This window comes from Ammodytes marinus, assembly GCF_949987685.1.
Source record: "Ammodytes marinus genome assembly, chromosome: 19".
NCBI lineage: Eukaryota > Metazoa > Chordata > Actinopteri > Uranoscopiformes > Ammodytidae > Ammodytes > Ammodytes marinus.
The window spans coordinates 11,849,252-11,868,299 of record NC_137223.1 but is presented as its reverse complement, the minus strand read 5'-3'; the positions used below and the strand labels follow the sequence as shown (position 1 = coordinate 11,868,299).

The window sequence follows — 19,048 nt, the reverse complement described above, 5'->3', positions numbered from 1 at the left end:
ATGTGCAACACTTTGTACCTTATCAGAAAGTTTATAAGAACACATCTTCAAAGGACTAGGACGCATGTATTGTTTCCACTGTGTGGGATGTAAAGCTGTAGGCTTTTATTACAGACATTTGTCTTTTGTTTGTACAACCTGCACTGCTAAATGTCACTTCATTGTATTCGACTGTGTTTAATATGTGTATCGAGTTGCTTGTAAATAAAACAGTTTTCCGAGCCATGAAAGCACACGTTTTCTGATCAGTGATTTTATTTCTGGAAAAATATTGAAAAGATTATAGACTTTACATGTCACAATCAATGTCAAATATAAGTGCAAAATAATATTCTACACATAGTCGAAGCTATTGCTGATGTCTATAGGTTGCACAACAGATTTGTTCAATCTTTGAAAATTAAATACATTTTTATAGGTAGCAAATGATATTACATAAAGCAGTTGGTTGATGATTGCAAATACCCCATGTGCATATAAGAATAACAGAAAAATAAACTGTAAAAGAAGTAAAACATTCATCTCGTGAGATATTGATTTGCTTCATGATCCAAACATCTAGTCTGATCCGGTTTGGTATAGATGGTTGTGTGACTGTGGCATCTGTATACCTTCTCCTTTTAAGATGAAGTCATGCTGGCTTGTTTCTGACGCAGTCGCTCTTTCTGTTGGGAGTAAAATATGATCAGTTTTATGAACATATATATATATTCTTTTTTTAGATGCACATAGTGGGGACACAATTCAATCAGAGCAACATTTGGTTACATTTGCTAACTGTTTTGGGTGACTTGTTCTATGGAATGCACTTAGTATTAACTTTTATAGGGGCTTTCAAGACCAATCTTATGTTCCTTTTATGGTGGGCCTCTCAACATGTTTTTTTATATTCTTGCATTAAATACATTGTATGTTCAACTTCAGGACATGGCTTGGAAAATGTTTTTTGTTAAGTATCCAAAGAGGCAAATAGACGGAGGGAACCTCTTTAGTGAATTGACTCTACACCACTGAATCTTACCAGGCTGTTAGCGTTGATGTTTCTGGTCTCAACCTTCTTCTCTTCCTTCATCCTCTTCACTGACAGCTGAGCCTCTTTTAATCTGCAAAAAACAATACGTCAAGATGGTTTGATTCAACCATAGCATTCATACAGTATTACAAAAATCTAAATTCAGTATATACGGTATAAATTCAATGTATCGACCAGAAAATTGGTCCAAGTGCCGGTACATTCACAACAGAATAAGTGGCGATAATAGTTTAAAACAAATACAAAACATAAAAATGCAATACTTACTTACTTAATTACTGACTTTGCTTTTTACAAAACATTGTCTGATTTCAAACATATATTTCAGAATTTAAAGAAACTCCTGCTTTTTATGGACACACATGTCTGATACCTCTCTTTAGAGATGTTCTTGTTCTCTCTCTTCCAGCGGGCCTTGAAGTCAGCACAGAACTCAAACCAGAGCATGAAGAGATGACTGGTGCTCACTTCCTTCTCTCCCGATTTGGGCTGTAGTCCAAAGTACACAACCAAGTTCTGAAAACTGAAGTATATAAAAAAGAGAGAATTTAAAATAAATCAAGATGGATTTGCTTCTCATCTAAATGCCTTATTTGGTTCAATTCTGTCAAATCTGATACTGTGAACATGTTTCTTGGCAGCTTGGGTTGACACCGAAAAACCAAATTAATAAAAAAAATAAAATAAAAAAAGGCCAGTATGATGCACACAAAATTACAACATTATTTAATTCTCCAACCTTTTTTGCACAGTCATAAGCTGATAGGAAGCATCTGCCTGTTCTTTTCGTGCTGCAAAAAACAACAACAAAGGAAATAGAAATGGTTAAGTATAGTGGTTTAGTGTATGCAGACACCTCCTTAATGACACAGATTATATTTTAAACAGCCGTGACCCTTTTGAAGACTCTGCTGATAAAAATATACTTGTAGGAAAAACAATAAGAGTATTTTAAGAAATGTCAAAAATGAGAAATAACACAGCTGAACAATTTTCCCTTCAACTTTCAAACTGCAATGTCATTAGCATAAACTAGGCCTAACAACTACCTGTGTCTGTCTCCATGTCCTCCAGAGAATTATGCAGCTCATTAAATCACTTGAATGTGGAAATCAGATTTTTCTTTAGGTTAAAAATATCCATTTATTTATCACTGCGCAATTTCAGACCAATTTATGATAGATTTTTAACAAGGACACATTCTCTTACAAAACTTGATTTCTTTCATTTTCTCCAATTGTCTCAAACAAATCTTGAAACAAGTTTTGAATTTAAACCCATTGCCCTCCACAGTAGAGAGAAACGAATAACCCAAACGACAAGTAAAGGCTTGAAACAAAGGATTACAAGATCAAACATTTTTAAATCCAGCTTTACTTTGAAGTTTTGATGTGTCACCGGCTCCCAAAAAAGTGATACTATTCAAAACAAGCCAATTTGTTTATAGTGCCATTTCAAAGACTGGTGAATGGGAAGCTGTTCTCCAGTGCAAGGTCAACAACTTGTGTTTCATCTTGAGATGGGTCAACTTTTAAATTTCATAACAGCATGGTGCACCTGAGGTAATCAGACGATTACTTCCCAGTGCCTGTGTGTCTCTCAGTCATTGCCAAATCTGTCTGATCCCTATCTGATTGTTTAGCCTTCACTCTGAAACCATTCTATCTCCCTCCCTCAGACACACACACACCGACAGACACACACACACACACACACACACACACACACACACACACACACACACACACACACACACACACACACACACACACACACACACACACACACACACACACACACTCAATTATTTTCCCAAATTTACCACTCACCCCTGAGAAGAAAGGCCTCCATCTTGTCCTTAAACGGCTGCAGGTGTTCTTCAGGAGAATCGGAGCAAACTTTCTGTATATCTTTCTCACATCCTGCAGAAAAAAATAAAACAAGAGAAAGGTTCAGAAAAAGAGTCCAATTGTTGAGTCATGTAGCTCAGCCTCAACCATTTTTTAATTAGATATTTCAGTCCACTCTAAGGTGACGGAATGACAAAGAGCCCAACATTGCCATCGCTACAATCACAAGCATGGCCAAAAACATTTGAACCTATATTTCCCACAATGCAACCCAATAGCATCTTTTGATAGAGAGTCTAATAAACACATTCTCCACTTCTCATCACTCCTTCCTTACAGCTTCAGTTTGTCTTTTATAAATTAATGGTGTCTTTTTATTTTTTTAAATGAATGGTGTCTGAGCTCAAGCTGAACACTCTGATGCCATCACTGTGACATCATCAGGGTTATTTTTTCCAAAGACTAGACTAGAAAACTGCCTCCAGAGCGACTGACGAAATAATAAAAAAACGCTGTTTCTTTTTTATTCTTTTTCTTTCATTGTAATAAGCCGTATTCATTTGTTAATTGTTGCTTTGACGCACTGTATTCTCCCCCCTTACCCCTGATTGCTTTGTATGAATGTATATTCTCTGTATAAGTTCCCTTGTGTTTTCGGGGTTTTTTACTTGCTGCATAACTTATTGGCCTACAGGGACATTACACATTTAAGTTGCAGTGTAAACAATCTGCAGATTGCCCCTTTAACTGCACATTCCTTAGTGTGAGTTGAAGAAATCCAGTGTTTTTCCCCACTGTTTATTGACCACTACAGTGTGAAGGGGTAGGATTAAATAGGTTTATACTTCTTCCTACTAATTTTCAGGCATGTCAATTCTTGTTAATGGAATACCGTTTATATTGCCTGTTCCACGTTAAAGGCAATATTTCATATTTACATTCACCCTTTGAACTTGGCTGTTTTACCAATCACGACAACATGACACATGGAAATAGAGACAGAGGTCTGGGTTAAACCAGCTCCACCTGTGGCCGAGCGGTAGGTTATCGGCAGTGCTTTCCGCTTTAGATACCACTTGTTGAGATTCACCTGGAGATGGCGGCTGCAAACTCCCTCTTTTATTTCTCTCTCTCCTTCTCTCTCTCTTTCTCTCTCTGCCAGTCTGTGGCTCCACGTTGCTCTGTGTCCAATCAGTGGATCAGAGGAGCCAGTCTGCAGAGCCAGTCATAATACAGGCAGCAGTGGGAGCCTGGCCCCTGACGCCCCCTCCCTCCAAACCCCCCTACCCCGACGCTCGATCAACATCTCCCAGATAAGATTACAAAAGAATACTGTTTTCATTCAGCATTTGTGTAAACTGTGGAGGCGGCTATCTCTCTCTCTCTCTCTGCATTGTGTGGGCGAGACTTTCTTTCTTTTGTCTGCCTTTTGTGTTGGGACATAAGTTTGGCTTATTTCAGGCTGAAGAGAGGTTATATAGACCTTCAGTGCTTCACTATAAACAAGAGTTGACTGATGAGGACTGTGGCGCGTTCAGATGTGAGACTGAAGTTACACAAACTGCACCCAAGCAGTGATTTGGTTTCATAGTGAGGGATAAATGCCTTCTTAAAGAGAGTTTAAAGGTTTCCATGATGATATGTTTAGCTCAGTCACCTCATAAATCACAGCAATACCCCTGTCGGATACCACAGGCACATAACTCTATCAAGGGAAACCAAACAGAGGAACATTAGAGTGAGCAGGAAACTCTACATTGTAACAACCCATTTTTCACTTTATGACAGAAACTTGCTTAAAACTGTCAAAATAAAGAGATATACACTTATGCCTACACCTATCACATGGACTAGACCTTACTGCAGCATAGTTAATCCACAAATGATCAGGGGAATAAATCAAAGCAATATTTCAAGAGCAAAGGTTATGAAACTGATACTGAAAATAACGCAAACCAATAAAAGTCTCAGCAACAAAATAAGTGTTTTTAAGGGTTAACGTTTTTAATACACTAGCACCCAAGTGCTTGCCGGGAGGTGATCTGTTAAGCAAGCGAGTAAAAGAGAGACTGCAGGATGCATCGCAGGCGGTGATTTAATTATGTGCCTATGTCAGATGAATAATGGTAATATGACGACGGTGAAGCAAAGTAAACTTTGATTTAATATTGTCTGGGAAACAAACGCTTTTCTTTTAAATAGATTTCAGGCCAATAATTTCAAATATATCTTTATTTAGCATTTTCATCTATATATGTATCAGCCTCAAAAATCGAGTCTGGGTATAAATATGTCCAATGAAAACTAGTGACCGAAGGTCTAGGGCAGTGGTTCTCAACTGGTCGAGCCCCAGAAACCGCCTAAGAAATTAAGTCGCAACCCAAATTTCGAATAATTTTTAAACGTCCGAATTTATCTTGCAAGAAAAGTGCAGCAATACAATGGCTTCATGCACTGTTAAAACATGAAATAAACAAAAAGTCCAACAAGGGCTAGAAACCCATTCAAATAAATTGACAGACAGACTTAAATTAGGAGTAAGTTTACAAGCCACTGCAAGGTTTCAATCCTGTTACACAAAACATGGCAGGGAGGCAGATTTTCCAGAAAAATGCTTTTCTGTTGAGTCCTGTGGTTAGTGGGTTGGATGAAGAAATCTAAGAGACGAGTCGACTATCTCAAAACTTGGACAAATAAATCCAAATCTGCATGGCGAGATACCGCTACAGATAAGTGAAAAAATATTTTTTCTGTGGTCATATTTTGGACAAACTTTGGACAAATAATATGAAGACTTTTTAATGCAATGGATCTATATTCATCCCCATATTCAACAAAAAGAAACTAGTCTCCCTTCAACTGTGTTGGGAAACAATTCATACCGACCCAAAACAGAAAACACAGGGAGAGTGAGGAACGGCAGCGGCGAAGGTTCTTAAACCAGGCATGAGGGCGCTTCAAACGGGCAGAACAAAAGCATCCTGCGACGGGCCATCCAGATTGTACGGTGGTTTAGGTTGACGGGGCGATAAGACAAGGCTGTGTTGAGAGGTAAAGAAAGCTATCTGTGGCACGCATCGGGGGCACACTGGAGCCCATGGTGATATACAGCCCCACAGGTTAAAGGTGCACTATGTAACTTTGGGTGTGTCAGAGAAGTGAACATTGTGTCAAGTATATTCTCATAACTGAATAAATACATTTTACTCATGCAAGAATTGGAACCCTGAAACATTGTTTAAAGTTAGCAAAACTACCTTTAAAGTTACCGTTTCACTGTCTTTATTTACTGCAGCGGGGCCCACAGTTTTGTTTACAAACATATTCTAGTCTTAAATTTGGTTCCAGGTGCCTCAAAATAATTTTGTCTTGGCATGTCCATAAAATGAGTTTAGTAAACTAATTGCATTGTCCGCAAATGTATAAAAATCCCCCTCTCCTGAAACTGCATAGTGCACCTTTAAGGCTCCGTGCATCTGGGCACAGAGGCCCGTTGCAGATATACTACAGATACTGGAGGTCTGGAGATTGCATAAAGTGGGAAGCTATGGTCTCCCTTTGCTGGCGACAGAGGGCACACACACACAAAGGCACAACGATGGGAGATCTGATGGGCAGGAGGATTAGAAGCTGGATCTGAAAGGCGCCAGGGCCAGTATCAGCAGTGAGACTCCTGCTAGTCTCTCTGAGCAACACGCACATACTGTACCGGGCAGGGCAAAAAACACATGTATACATAAAGATACACAACAATGCCTCTCTCACTCACAATCGTAACACATGTAGAAGGACTGAGAGCATTGTCTTCGGTGTGACACGTCTGAGTTTAACCGGCTGGCATGCTCAATGGCGTCATTTGGGCACACTTAGACAGAGAGAGAGAGAGAGAGAGAGAGAGAGAGAGAGAGAGAGAGAGAGAGAGAGAGAGAGAGAGAGAGAGAGAGAGGAGGATGTGGAGGACGAGAGGAAATCTTTTGTTCTGGGGGCTTTAGCTTTAACTCAAGTTTGGTTTAAAGAAGCAGGCCTTTAGCCCCACGAGTAAACAGTTATACTCAATGGGCTGGGGCCAGTGATGGGAAAACATGGTGGTGAGTTGTTGAAGAGAGAGAGCGAGAGAGAGAGAGGGAGAGAGAGAGAGAGACATACACAGGGGAGGGGGGGGTTTCTGAGGTAAACCGATGGCAGACCGGGCCGAGGTTTAAGTCTGTGGGAACCCCTCTAAAGAAATCTGAGTGATAGAGTTACATGGGCCGACGGTGGTTTTGGAACCAAAACACACAACAAAATGACCACAAGGCGGGACTTTTTTTCCGGTCACATCGATGCCGAAGCTCACAGCCTGTCTACTAATGTTTTTTTTTGGGGGGGGGAAGAACCTAGAATGGGGAGAAGAGTATTGGTCGTTACAGAGAATAGATATAGGTGGCAGCGGTGCCATCACGTACTTGACAGATCTTGTCCCAGCTGCCTTAGGTCTCTGTTGAGGTCATCAAACTTGACCTGTGACGCCAGGAAGACGTCCTGAGGTTCAGGAAGTGGGAACACGCTCTTGTCTGTGCCGGCGTTCTGGTGGAATACAGTAAAAAAAACACTAAAGTCCATATTACTTCTCACATTAATATCCCCCATTTCATTGCTTTGCATCATCTTGTTGAATGTTTCAAACGGTGCGACAGGCTCGTCTCCCTTTCTCCCAAGCGCATTGTCATTTTGTGCTCACACACACATGGCACCCATCCACACCCGCATCTCACCACTGACTTCACTGATCATCAGACCACATCGTATCATTTGGTTGTTTTGTGTTCACAATTACACTTGTTTGAAAAAAATATTGTTCATTTTGCCTTTAATCTGCGTCTCCTGCAGGTTTTTGTCATGGCTTTAGAGCCGGGTCATGACAACTGTATTGCAATGTTATAATGTTTATTTTAACAGCTGTACATTAACTACGGATGAAAAATAACCTTTTGGCTAAATCGGATGCACTTCTAGCAATGTTTATTATTGTGCATTGTCTCTAAATAAAGCAACAATTGGATATCATTTAATAAAATACACACCAGAAGTTTTAGTTTCAAGAACACTGTGTCTTCTTCTTCAGATTTCAACACAAAATATAAAACACATACACAGTCAATCTAGAACAGATGTAGGGATTTGTGTGTCCCATGCACATAATTACATAATCATATTATAAACAAAAGGACACATACAAATGTAAATACAAAGGTTAAGGCTCTCTTTGTCCCTTTTTCATGGCCATTATTCATACCATCCGTCCACCAGAGGCCATTGGACTTTCCCTCCTTTCCCTATATCCTCACCCATTCTCTAATCCATAACACACTACACCACTGGACTAAATCCTTTGTCTATTGTCACTTTCTACTTTTTTGTCAAGACTGTGATTGTCTTTTGTTAAATGCTTGTCTGCTATCTATCAGGACAAGTAGCTGCCACTAAGACTTGCTGTTTACTACATCACTGACAATCTATCTGTCACCTCTTGTGTCTGCGCTTGAGTCCAATCGCCTTTCCCTTTCTTCTACAAAGATTGTGACACTACAGCTCTCTGCAGAACAGTTACTATGGCAAGTTCCACACCTTGATTCATTATCCAAATGATTTTAAATACTGTTCAACCAATTATCCATTGACAAGTATACACCTGTTCTAGGTTTACTATATACTGTATGTTTGCATTTAGTATTTGTTCATTTCTCCTCTTATTCTTGACAAATATTAACTTTGCTCTTATACCAACAGAATAAACAATATAAATGTGTCAGCTTCATGTAGAGTAGAGAATTCAAAGCCACAAAAGTAAGTCAACTAATACCTTGTCCACATTGTGCAGGTAGTACGACACCACATAGTCCACCAGACTGATACGATTGTCCTGAAAAGAAAGCAGAAGCCATGTAAAAAAAAAAGAAGAAAAACAGCATCTGTGAAATGTACAATCTCACAGTCTTATCCAAGTGCTTTCATTAAAACTATTTACTAAGAATTATTAAAGGTAAAGGGAATTGGCGTTTTTCAGAACAGACATGGAGGAAATGGAATATAACATTCACAACTTGTGTGTTTTAATTAGTGTATAATTGCTTGATAATAAAAGTTTTTTTTATCACATGACAGCTTTGCCATGACAGCTTTGCCATTAACAATTATTCTTTCGTTTCCATATTGGTTTGAATATCCAAGGCCAATACTAAATCAATGGAGTGGCAGTTGCAGCACAGCAACACAAATGATTTGTGCAGTGTGAACACAAGAATTTGCAAGACACGGCAGATCTGCAAGGCAGTTGCTGCGTTGCAATTTAATGCGTCTAGTTTGAACCTGTATACAGTCCTCCTACAGTTATCAGGGCCTTACCCTGCTCTTGACATCCTTCAGTTTGGGTAGAATCTCCAGGCCAAAGCCGTCAGCCTGACCTCTGACCCTGCTGCCTCCGTTCATGTGGTTCCCCAGAGCCAACACCAGTCCCACCACTCTTCTCACCCCTTCACTCTCAAGCAGAGCCTTTACAAAAACAGAAAACACACGCAATGGGATCAGCTACATGTCATAGTTAGGTAGACCTACATACAACTGGCAAAGCAGATCCTTTATATTCCACACTGTGCAAAATATAATCAATCATATTTTCCTCACCTCACACACAGAGGAGAGGGTGTCCAGCTTGCGTTGGATGGAGTCAATGCCATCGTTGAAGGTTGTATGGAAGATGATGCACTGAGCTCTGCCGGCAAAGTCTGGGACCTGAGACAGCTCATACAGGAACCTGAAGCAACAACCACAGCAACGGTGAGAGGACAAAATGTGATGTTGTATAACAAGATTAAACACAGTACATAGTGTACACACACCAAGGCCGTATTTATAATATACATTATATTGTGAAATAATGTAATATATTGATATGAACAATACAAAGCAAAGAATTGGCACATAGTGTCAAACTAAATAATCTTTATCAATGATTATTAATACATGTTAATTGCCATTCTTTCTATTACTGGTTGTAGTTTTACTGTTCAGTGAATTTCTGCGTGTATTTAGTTTGAGAAATGCATGCGCACACACTCACACACACACACACACACACACACACACACACACACACACACACACACACACACACACACACACACACACACACACACACACACAGTGCAGTCTCTATACTAGTCTTTGAACAGGTGAGACACTGACTGTTCGGGCTTGTCCAGGAGTTTGACGTCTTCTTCCGCTGACTTGTCGTAGTGCTTCCTGATTCTCTCCAGCTCCTCCGGTTGCGCTCTCTGACACATTGGCAATAAAAAATATAAATAAGTTGCTCATAATTGTACAATTGCACTTCTAGTCGGTCTGTGCTGCAATACCTACATTTTCATACAGGGCTTCAATGGTCTCTAAGTCCACCACCGAGTTGTCCACCGTCAGAATGGCTAGAAGTGGGAATGAAGAAGAGCAGATTGATTTGATAGTGGCACTAGACAAGTTTTGCCTTTTCTACAGAATTACACAAACACTACTCTTAAAATGGGAATTTGTCAAAAGAGCCAAACTGAGGCCCAACAGAAAGCTAGATTTCTCTAGAGGAGCATGAACACACTCCTCTCACTGGGTAACCAAGTTGGCTGTTTAAAGATGTTTTGGGATTAGCTATGCATCACCTTTCTGTGACTTTCTTTGCTGACATTGTGGTGGGAGATTCAGCCTTTAATCCGACTTCAATTCACCGACAGTACAGCTCATATTTAGAATGAAATACAGGGCAACTTCAGTGTGATGCCGGGGTTCAAGGTAAATAAAGGAGAATGTTTGTATGTTTTCAGACTGCCTGGGAAATACGGCTCATTTAGATATGAATCACTGTAATCCATTGTGTGTTATATGAGACTCACACACTTTGAGGTTTTAATGTTGATACTTACGATAGTTTCACAGAAGAACAATATCACGTGACTATGGTAGAGTTACCGTCATAGGTTTTAGTGGCCCCAAATATTGGACTACAAACTTGTATGCTTTAATATAAAAATGTATAATAAAGGAAACAGTAAATCATTTAATTGTATCTAAATTCAGACCCATAACTGTTTTTGTACTCAAATTTACTTTTAAACACTCTTTTCACACTTCCAGGTGTATTTTTTATTCTATAAACAACAAATAATGTGCCACAACAAACCTAAAGATGGAATATGAGCTTTTGTATTATATCACCATATTGTACATACACATTTTGAATGATTCAAGTTATTTATGATATCTGTAGCTGAGAGGAAATGCACTTAAATAACCCGAGCTGTGTCTCACCTTGTTGTATATCTTTCATCTCTAAGTGGAGGCTCGATATGAGGATGCCCACGGCCTGAGAGCGCTTCCCGTCCAACAGCTTAATGATCTGACAAACACACACACACACACACACACGCACACACGCACACACACACACACACACACACACACACACACACACACACACACACACACACACACACACACACACACACACACACACACACACACACACACACACACACACACACACACACACACACACACACAGTTACCATGACCACCTCACCACTAGAGGCCATTAGTGACTCATTTGTGGAGTGTATTAACCAGAGCCGTCAGGAGTGAAGGATTGATTTATCCTCACAGTTGATAAAAATGCAACTTCAGTTAAACGTAAGTGATGTACTAATGGCATGTCTTATTAACAAAAAGGATCTACTTTCATATTTTTTTGATTGCATTCTATGCTGTTTATTTTCTCATATACAAAATTATTATATCCAACGTTCTGTACTGTGGATTGCCTTTGGGTTTAAGAGATGCTGCACAAATAAGCAAACAATCAGATAATCATGATTTGGGTTGAAATGACTAAGCAGAACAGTGGAAAAATATACTTTAAGCGTAGTAATAAATAAATCAGCCTGTACAACATGAGGAAGACAAACTCAAACCTGGTGGGATTTTTTTTTACTCATAATAGTGTCTCAACCTGAACGTATACATGCTCTTTTAACACATTTATGATAAACTCAATGGCATTGACACCCTCTAGTGGACAAGCGCTATAATGGAAATAAATGTGTCTTGCCTTAAGTTCATTTTGCATGTTTACCTTTTTGGCTTTGGCTTTCTTCTCATAAGCCTCTGACAGCGGCTTCTTCTTGGTCTGTGTGGTGGTTTTGGAGAAGAGATCCTCAAACTCGCTGGCATTTATAATATTTGGCTCCTCTAAATTGTTCCACAGTGTGCCACTGCTGCGGGAGACAGAAACATGATCAAATGAAGCAGCTTCTGTTTCAATCTGTTAAACTGTACTGTAAGATCAATAGTCAATTAAAGGTTGCATATTATGCTCATTTTCAGGTTCAAAATTGTCATTCGGGTTTGTACTAGACAAACATAGAGTGCCAATGCTAAATCTCCTCTTTTCGGCCTGTCTGAAACACTCCGTTATAAGCCCTGCCTTCCAAAAAGCCCAGTCTGCTCAGATTGGGCCTGAATCTAACTGCCAGTTAGTTTGAATCTAACTGCTAGATAGATTCAGGTGTATCTGGGGGTGAGCTTATCACAGGTGGAGGCCGTGGTAAATAAGGTTGGTAATGGAGGGGTGTGGCTTCTCACCTTTATGAGTATTGTTTTTTTTTTATTTTTTTGGGAGTCTCCAGTCACACCCATATTATTGTTAAAAAAACATGAAAAAGTGCATTTTGCATAATAGGATAACTTGAATTGTCTTTGGCTGTGAACCTACTTGTTGTCCTGGATCTGGATTCTGGTCCAGTAAAGAGGCCTCATAGGTTGGGTGGGCTCCACTGCCTGTTTCCTGGGTGGTGTATCCACCATGAGACATCCGCCTGGAGGAGGTGGTGGTGGGGGAGCTGAGCCTGGCATTGATGGAGGTGGCGGTGGCGGCGGTGGTGGTGGTGGAGGACCATTGGACTGTGTGTTGTTCGGGGTTGAAGAGAAACATGGTGGAGGAGGAGGAGGAGGAGGAGGAGGAGGAGGAGCAGGAGGAGGCAGATTGTTTGAGAGGATCTGAGAAGGAGCCAACGGTTGTTCTAACCGAGGTTGAGTGGCCTCTGGATCAGCAAGAGGGTCGTGAGATGGGGAAGAAGACCTGAGGTTTAGGCTGATAGATGCCAGGTCCAGCTTTTTGGGGGTGAACTTCAGCTGCTGTGGGCTGGAGCAGTTCCTTCCTTCTCCGTCCTCAGGAGTCTTAACGAACGTCTCCCGGTCTGTCTGGATGCAGACTGTGCGGAAGGATTTGAGGCCAAAGTCGTCAGAAGTCGATACGGCGACGTCTTTGAGTTCCCCACGAAGGCGGCTCCCGACCTGGGAGAGTTCGGCCTGCAGCTCGTCCAGACAGGACTCCAGACGGGCCACGTTGTCCTCGTTTTCCACCCTCAGTCTGGAGATATCCCGACCATGCTCCTCCTGAAAATAACAGTATTAAGCCATAGCCTCACTTTGTCCCTCTTGTGTAGGCCTATCATGATGTCACAGAAGTAAGCATCTTTTTTGCTTAAATAAACTATGATTTTTTTGTTATTGTTCAAAACAAGAAGTTCCTCATCACAAAAAACATCTGTACACTGAATAAGACAAATAGGCCTATACATCTGTGGTAATAGAGATAGTATTTGAGATACTTTTTACAGAACAATGTAAGGATGAGATGGATCTCTGAGGATATTGGAAATACATTAGGCTAATGTAGCCTAATTATAATGAATGCATGAGAGGAACAAACTCTACCTCCATCAGGATGATGGTAAAGTGCTATTAATCCTGTGTGTTGTCCTACTTTTTAAAGCGTCTTTGGGTCCCCATAGACGCTATGTAGCCAAGCTACATTTTATTTTATTTTATTTTAGGTCATTTACATCCTTTTCTGTTGTGAACTTCCCCAAAGGTGATCCTTTTTATGGTTCCACATTATAATTTTCTATAGCATACCTTTTTATTTTCCTGGAGAGCTATTTTTGCGTTGCACCTGTGTGATCAGCTTCAGTGAGCACCCTGACATTTGGAGCTGGTAAGTCATGTCTACATCTCTCTCCTTAAGTATTTATAAGCTTTCTGTTGTCGCTCCTAAACAATTATATCAAAATGCACACTGCAATGTAACGTGCTGTTGATCATGTGGGTTAAATTCCCGTTGTGCAGATAGCTTTCAGTTTTATACTATTTTTTATTGAAATAATTTGTTGCGCTTTGTTACGCATTCATAATTAGTTTTGAAATTATGAAGCTAGAGAGTGAGCACGAGGATATGCTGTGAGCAAGTAAGCGTATTGTACCGCAAGCAGGAAGGATTCAATGATCGTAGTGACCTTTGATAAAAAGTGATTTTTGCTATAAATTTAAGTTAGTATTTTGATTATGATTATTATTATTATGATTATTATTATTATTATTATTATTATTATTATTATTATGATTATTATTATTATTATTATTATTATTATTATTATTATTATTATTATTATTATTATTATTTTATTATTTATTGATAATATTATAATTATTGCGTTGTTCCACATTATAGCACACTTATTCAAGTTGACTTACATGAGGAGATTAATACCACTCTCATGAAACACAAGAGTGGCATCAATATTTTTCAAGAAAGCAAATAAGCATATAAAGTCATCATAAGTATATATGTTTGGCAGCAGAGCAGGCTTCAGCCTCCTTCACACTGACCTGTAACTTCTCCAGCTCCTCGTTGCATTCTCTCTTCAGCTGTAAGAGATCAGCCTGGTGCTCTGAGAGGAAACGAAAGAAGCAAAAAAAAGAAAACATTTTACAATATCTTTCACCACAACAGATGTTTGTTATTACAGCTGAGATGCCCTAGAGCGCTTCTTTTGTACACCATGACTTTACTAGCTAGGAACAAGCTGAGGAAGGAATAACGTACAATAACCACGAGATGTTTTGCAAAACAAATCAAAAATCATGGTTTACCGCTGCAGGAGGCCGATCAGTGATTGAGGATTTCATACAGTTGTTGGTCAAAAAACAAAACAGGTAGTTACCAGATGATGGCAGCAGAGCCTCAAAAGTGGGAAAAACACACCGAGCACTGGCATTTTATCAAGCAAATACTTATCTGCCTGTGTCTTACTCATCTAATTAAATGGTCATCTAGAAAGTGTATTTACCCTCACCTTCCTGTCAAAGTATTTACAGGAGGTGTATGTTCAGGAAGGTGGGTGTGTGCACATGGAGCACACAGTTTTATCACTGCTCAAACAACTTTCGATGATCGTGCTGATAAACTGAAGAAGACATTTCTCAATTGACGTAGGATCTATTTCATTTTGAGCATTAGTAAAGAAAGTAGCAGCACATTTGTGATGTTCAAAATTACATATTTTAGCTGTGAGTGAAATTGGGTTTGGTTGCAATAGATTCATCTTAAGAAGTTGGCAAAAATTGTCTTTCCTTATACTACCACCGGATGGCGCCAAAAAAAGGAACATTTCTTATTGCAGACAACAGTGTAATTGGGATTTTTTTTTTAAATCACTTATTCGGTTCAAGATTTACTTAAAGGCGAAACAGTCTGTGACACAGCGGGGCCCCAGTGTGTAAACTGCTAAAACTCACATGCTGGAGTCTCACTGACGGGTTTTCTGTGGACACACACAGGGCGGTGTTGTGTTTACCGTAGTCTTAGAGCTTAATAATTACACCCACCACATGATATCACAGGGCAAACCCTCCCAATCCTTCCTCTGCTTTGTCTCAAGGAAATACACACAATTAATCTGTTTGTAGTTTTACTTTCATCTCATAGGGTGGTGATATCTCAGTCACTGAGTGCATATATTTTAGCACAAATTCACTCTTTCTTGCTTTAACACTAACGTTGTGGTTGGCATCCTGAAGTTCCTCAGCCTCCTTTAACTTATTATAATAGACTTTTATCAGCTTGAAGATTCATGGCCCTTTCTATATTTTGTCATCATGACATGTTGACTACAGAATATAACTGCAGCTGTAAAAATAAACCATATAACATTTTTCAAATAATCTGAGGAATTGTATTTATCGAGTAACAAAACCAAACAGGATAACATACTATCCATTTTTGTGAAGTACTTTTTGGCAAACAAAGGAGTATATAGTTATTTATCATGTAACATGTAAAACAAGAAAAAATATTCCTGCTTAGTCTAACAATACACTACTCTTAGTGTGCAGTGTGCTTGGTTTTCTATTTTTTTCAAATGTGAAAGATCAGTCTGTAGAAAAGGGAATGGTTGCCACTTAAATATCTTTAACATGTTGGATTGTTTGAGAAGAGTTAGAAGAAAAAAGTTTTCTTTCTTTTTTAATTTTTTCAACTATTATTTTTTTCACACATACAGCAGAGGAGTCTGTGGGACCCCAGAAAACCAAATGTCAACAAAACACAGAAACAAAATAATAATGTGTTTAAGTGTGTGTGTAGTACCTGCTTCTGTATACTTCAGTCCAACTTTTTCATCCTTAAGTGGTGGCCAGACAGCTTGTAGACGACCAGGAGTTCGTTCCTCCTCACCTGGGGTGGTTTCTGACTGAAAGGAGAAAGAAGAAGAGTTTGAAGACAGATTTCTAACAAATTCAATGACAAACAGAGCTTGCGCAAGTATATGTCCACAGAAAGTAATGACAATAATGATTCTGGAGAAGAAAGTTTTCCAGCAATAAATGGTCAAAAATAACGACTTTTTTCATATTTGAGGCACAATGTTGATTAACACAATTCCTACTTTGCCATCAGTGGAGTTTGTCTTCTCTGGCGTCTTATTGGAAGATCTCTCAAAAAGCGCTCTCAGCACGTCTTTCTTCCTCCTCACTGCCTCCAAGTCCACCTTCTCTGCTGGGTCCTTCTTCAAAGGCCTCGGGGTGAAAAAGGCTTTGAAGGCGTCGAACGCCGCCTCTGCACTGGACAGGGGAAGTTTGGTGGACTCAAAAGAAACCTCTAGGTCTTCCACCATTTCCTGCTCTCTCCTTTCAACGTCTTCTTCGTCCTCATTCTCTTCTCTGGCCTGGTCCTCCCTGTCATCTTCCTCCACCTCTGATTCTTTCTTAACCTCTTTCTCATCTCCTTTCTTCTCTCGGTTCATGAACAGTGAGATCTGTCCGAGGAAGCCCCCCTGTAGTTTAGCATCCTCTTGCTTTTCAGGGGAAACGTCCCCACTATTTCCTTGACTTGGAGGTTTGATCAGGGCCACGGTGTCATGCTCGGGCCCAACCACACCCTTCCTTAAGACCCGAAGGCCGCTGAAGAGAGCGGGCAGCTTGATCTGCTTGTCCATTGGGGAGCCTGGCGAGAAGGTAGCTCTGGTGACGGTAGATCCAGGTGGAGGGTTTTGGGCTTCGCTTGAAGATGTTATGGAAATATTAACTGATGAGTCTTTCGGGCTGAGAGGATGGCGAAGTTGGACGAATGAGTCTGGAAATACATCTCTTTTCTCTTCTTCTTCCCTGTCCTCCTCTTCAGCCATCCTTTCCTTTTCCTCATCATTGATAAAGCAGGACTTTTGCTCCAATGTTGCTGTAGCTATCAGTTCAACCTTTTCCTCATTTGCAGGTTCTAGCCGAGTCATGGTTATCACCACATTTTTGGTTTTAGATGGTCGTCTTTTCATGGATTCCTCAGTCTCGAAACCCACATCTGAACTAGAAGTACTTATGGCAAACTCTTTCTGGCTGTCGTCATTCTCGTAGTCTTTGCTCACTCCCGGGTTTGCTTCCTTAGTGTCTGTATTTGTGCAGTCAGTTGAAATTGGTTGACATTCATCCAGCGACATTAGGCAACCGTCGTTGCTGCAACCATTGACTTTATCGCTGTGTTCCTGGGGCATCTCATTTTGCTTTTGATCTGCTGCAAACTCCTCCTGGCCGTCAACATTTTGGTCTTTGCTCACTACCTGGTTTGCTTCTTTAGTGATAGTTGAAATGTGTTGACATTTTTCTTGCAGAGATTCCTGCACAGCACATTCATCTAGCGATATGAGGCCACCGTCGTTGCTGCAACCATTTACTTTGTTGCAGTGTTCGTTGGCCATCTCTTCATTTGTTTCAACGGTTTGTTTCTCTGAGCCATTTTCAGCATTTACAACCACACTTTGCTGCTTCGTTAGGTTGAAATCGTTCCTCTCCTCCTTTTCTGTCAAGTCAAAGTCACTTCCTTCATCTCTTCTAGCTACATATGCCACTGACTGAGAGGTCATATTCTCTCCTTGGAGAGGCAATATAACGTACGATAAGGAGCCTCGACTGTTCCCAAAACGGCCTTCAAAACTCACATCCCAATTTTCTTTTTGATCGAAACTCAGTTCATTGTCTCCTTGCGTGACGTCCTCATTTTCCTCCTCTAAGAAGGTCCTGACATTTTTCAGGATGGCTTTTTGATCCTCCATTTCCATGGAGATTGATTTGCTCGTGAAGAAAGTATTTTTTTCACAGAAAGAAAGGAGCGGGAAGCTTCTCAAAAAGCCTCTACCACGACGTCAACATTGCGGTCAACGTTGGCTTTTAACATTTGTGTTCTTATCTGAAACTTAAGTGCAACATTGTGCTATCTTACATCAGATCATGCAAGCTGAGAATGTGTTATGGTGGTTTAGGCATCTGTATTGCATGCAGTTGTTTTGAACAAGTGGTTCCAGGATCATGCAGCAGCCACTTAATATCGAAATGTTCAAGTCAATAAAGTCATATCACCACTTCTGAAAAATCCAACCTTTTTTCGCTCCAGTTTGTTGAAAGGAAATAGATTTATCCATTCACTGCTTCGACAGCTCCATTATGTCTCACCAGAAAAAGCAAAATTCCGAACCTAAAACTGGAAGCAGCTGTGAGTCACACAGAGTAACCAATGACAGCAGTGGAATCCTCAGAGTAATGGAAAAGTGAAGCCCAACGCCATGGTTCTGCCGGTGAAAGTGACTCAGCTAAACCACTGTTATATTCCCATCCAAGTACAGGCTTTCGCTTCCAAGTCCTGCCTCCCCTCTCTCTCTCTCCCCTCTGGCTCCTCTACACTGTCCGCATCTTGGACGCCGTCCTGCAGGTTGCCATAGCGTAAAATTGTGAGCAGATGTATATTTTAGCTACCGTTTCG

At 40.2% G+C, this 19,048-nt stretch overlaps 1 protein-coding gene across 2 annotated transcripts; it reads right to left on the bottom strand.

The window, feature by feature from the left end:
* Nucleotides 1-258: 258 nt before the first annotated feature.
* Nucleotides 259-18,011, bottom strand: fmn1 (formin 1). 2 transcript variants are annotated; one of them, XM_080047802.1, is made up of 17 exons: nucleotides 16,689-18,011; nucleotides 16,391-16,493; nucleotides 14,632-14,693; nucleotides 12,677-13,359; nucleotides 12,038-12,179; nucleotides 11,218-11,305; nucleotides 10,282-10,343; nucleotides 10,108-10,196; nucleotides 9,547-9,676; nucleotides 9,268-9,414; nucleotides 8,726-8,785; nucleotides 7,329-7,449; nucleotides 2,863-2,955; nucleotides 1,773-1,824; nucleotides 1,407-1,556; nucleotides 1,022-1,103; nucleotides 259-665 (listed from the first exon to the last, which is right to left on the bottom strand). In XM_080047802.1, the coding sequence occupies exons 1-17, from the start codon at nucleotides 17,988-17,990 to the stop codon at nucleotides 621-623; spliced, it is 3,411 nt and encodes a 1,136-aa protein (XP_079903928.1). In that variant the 5' UTR covers nucleotides 17,991-18,011; the 3' UTR covers nucleotides 259-620. The 2 variants fall into 2 exon arrangements, with proteins under 2 accessions (XP_079903928.1, XP_079903929.1); XM_080047803.1 differs by having other exon boundaries at nucleotides 12,038-12,176.
* Nucleotides 18,012-19,048: the final 1,037 nt, after the last annotated feature.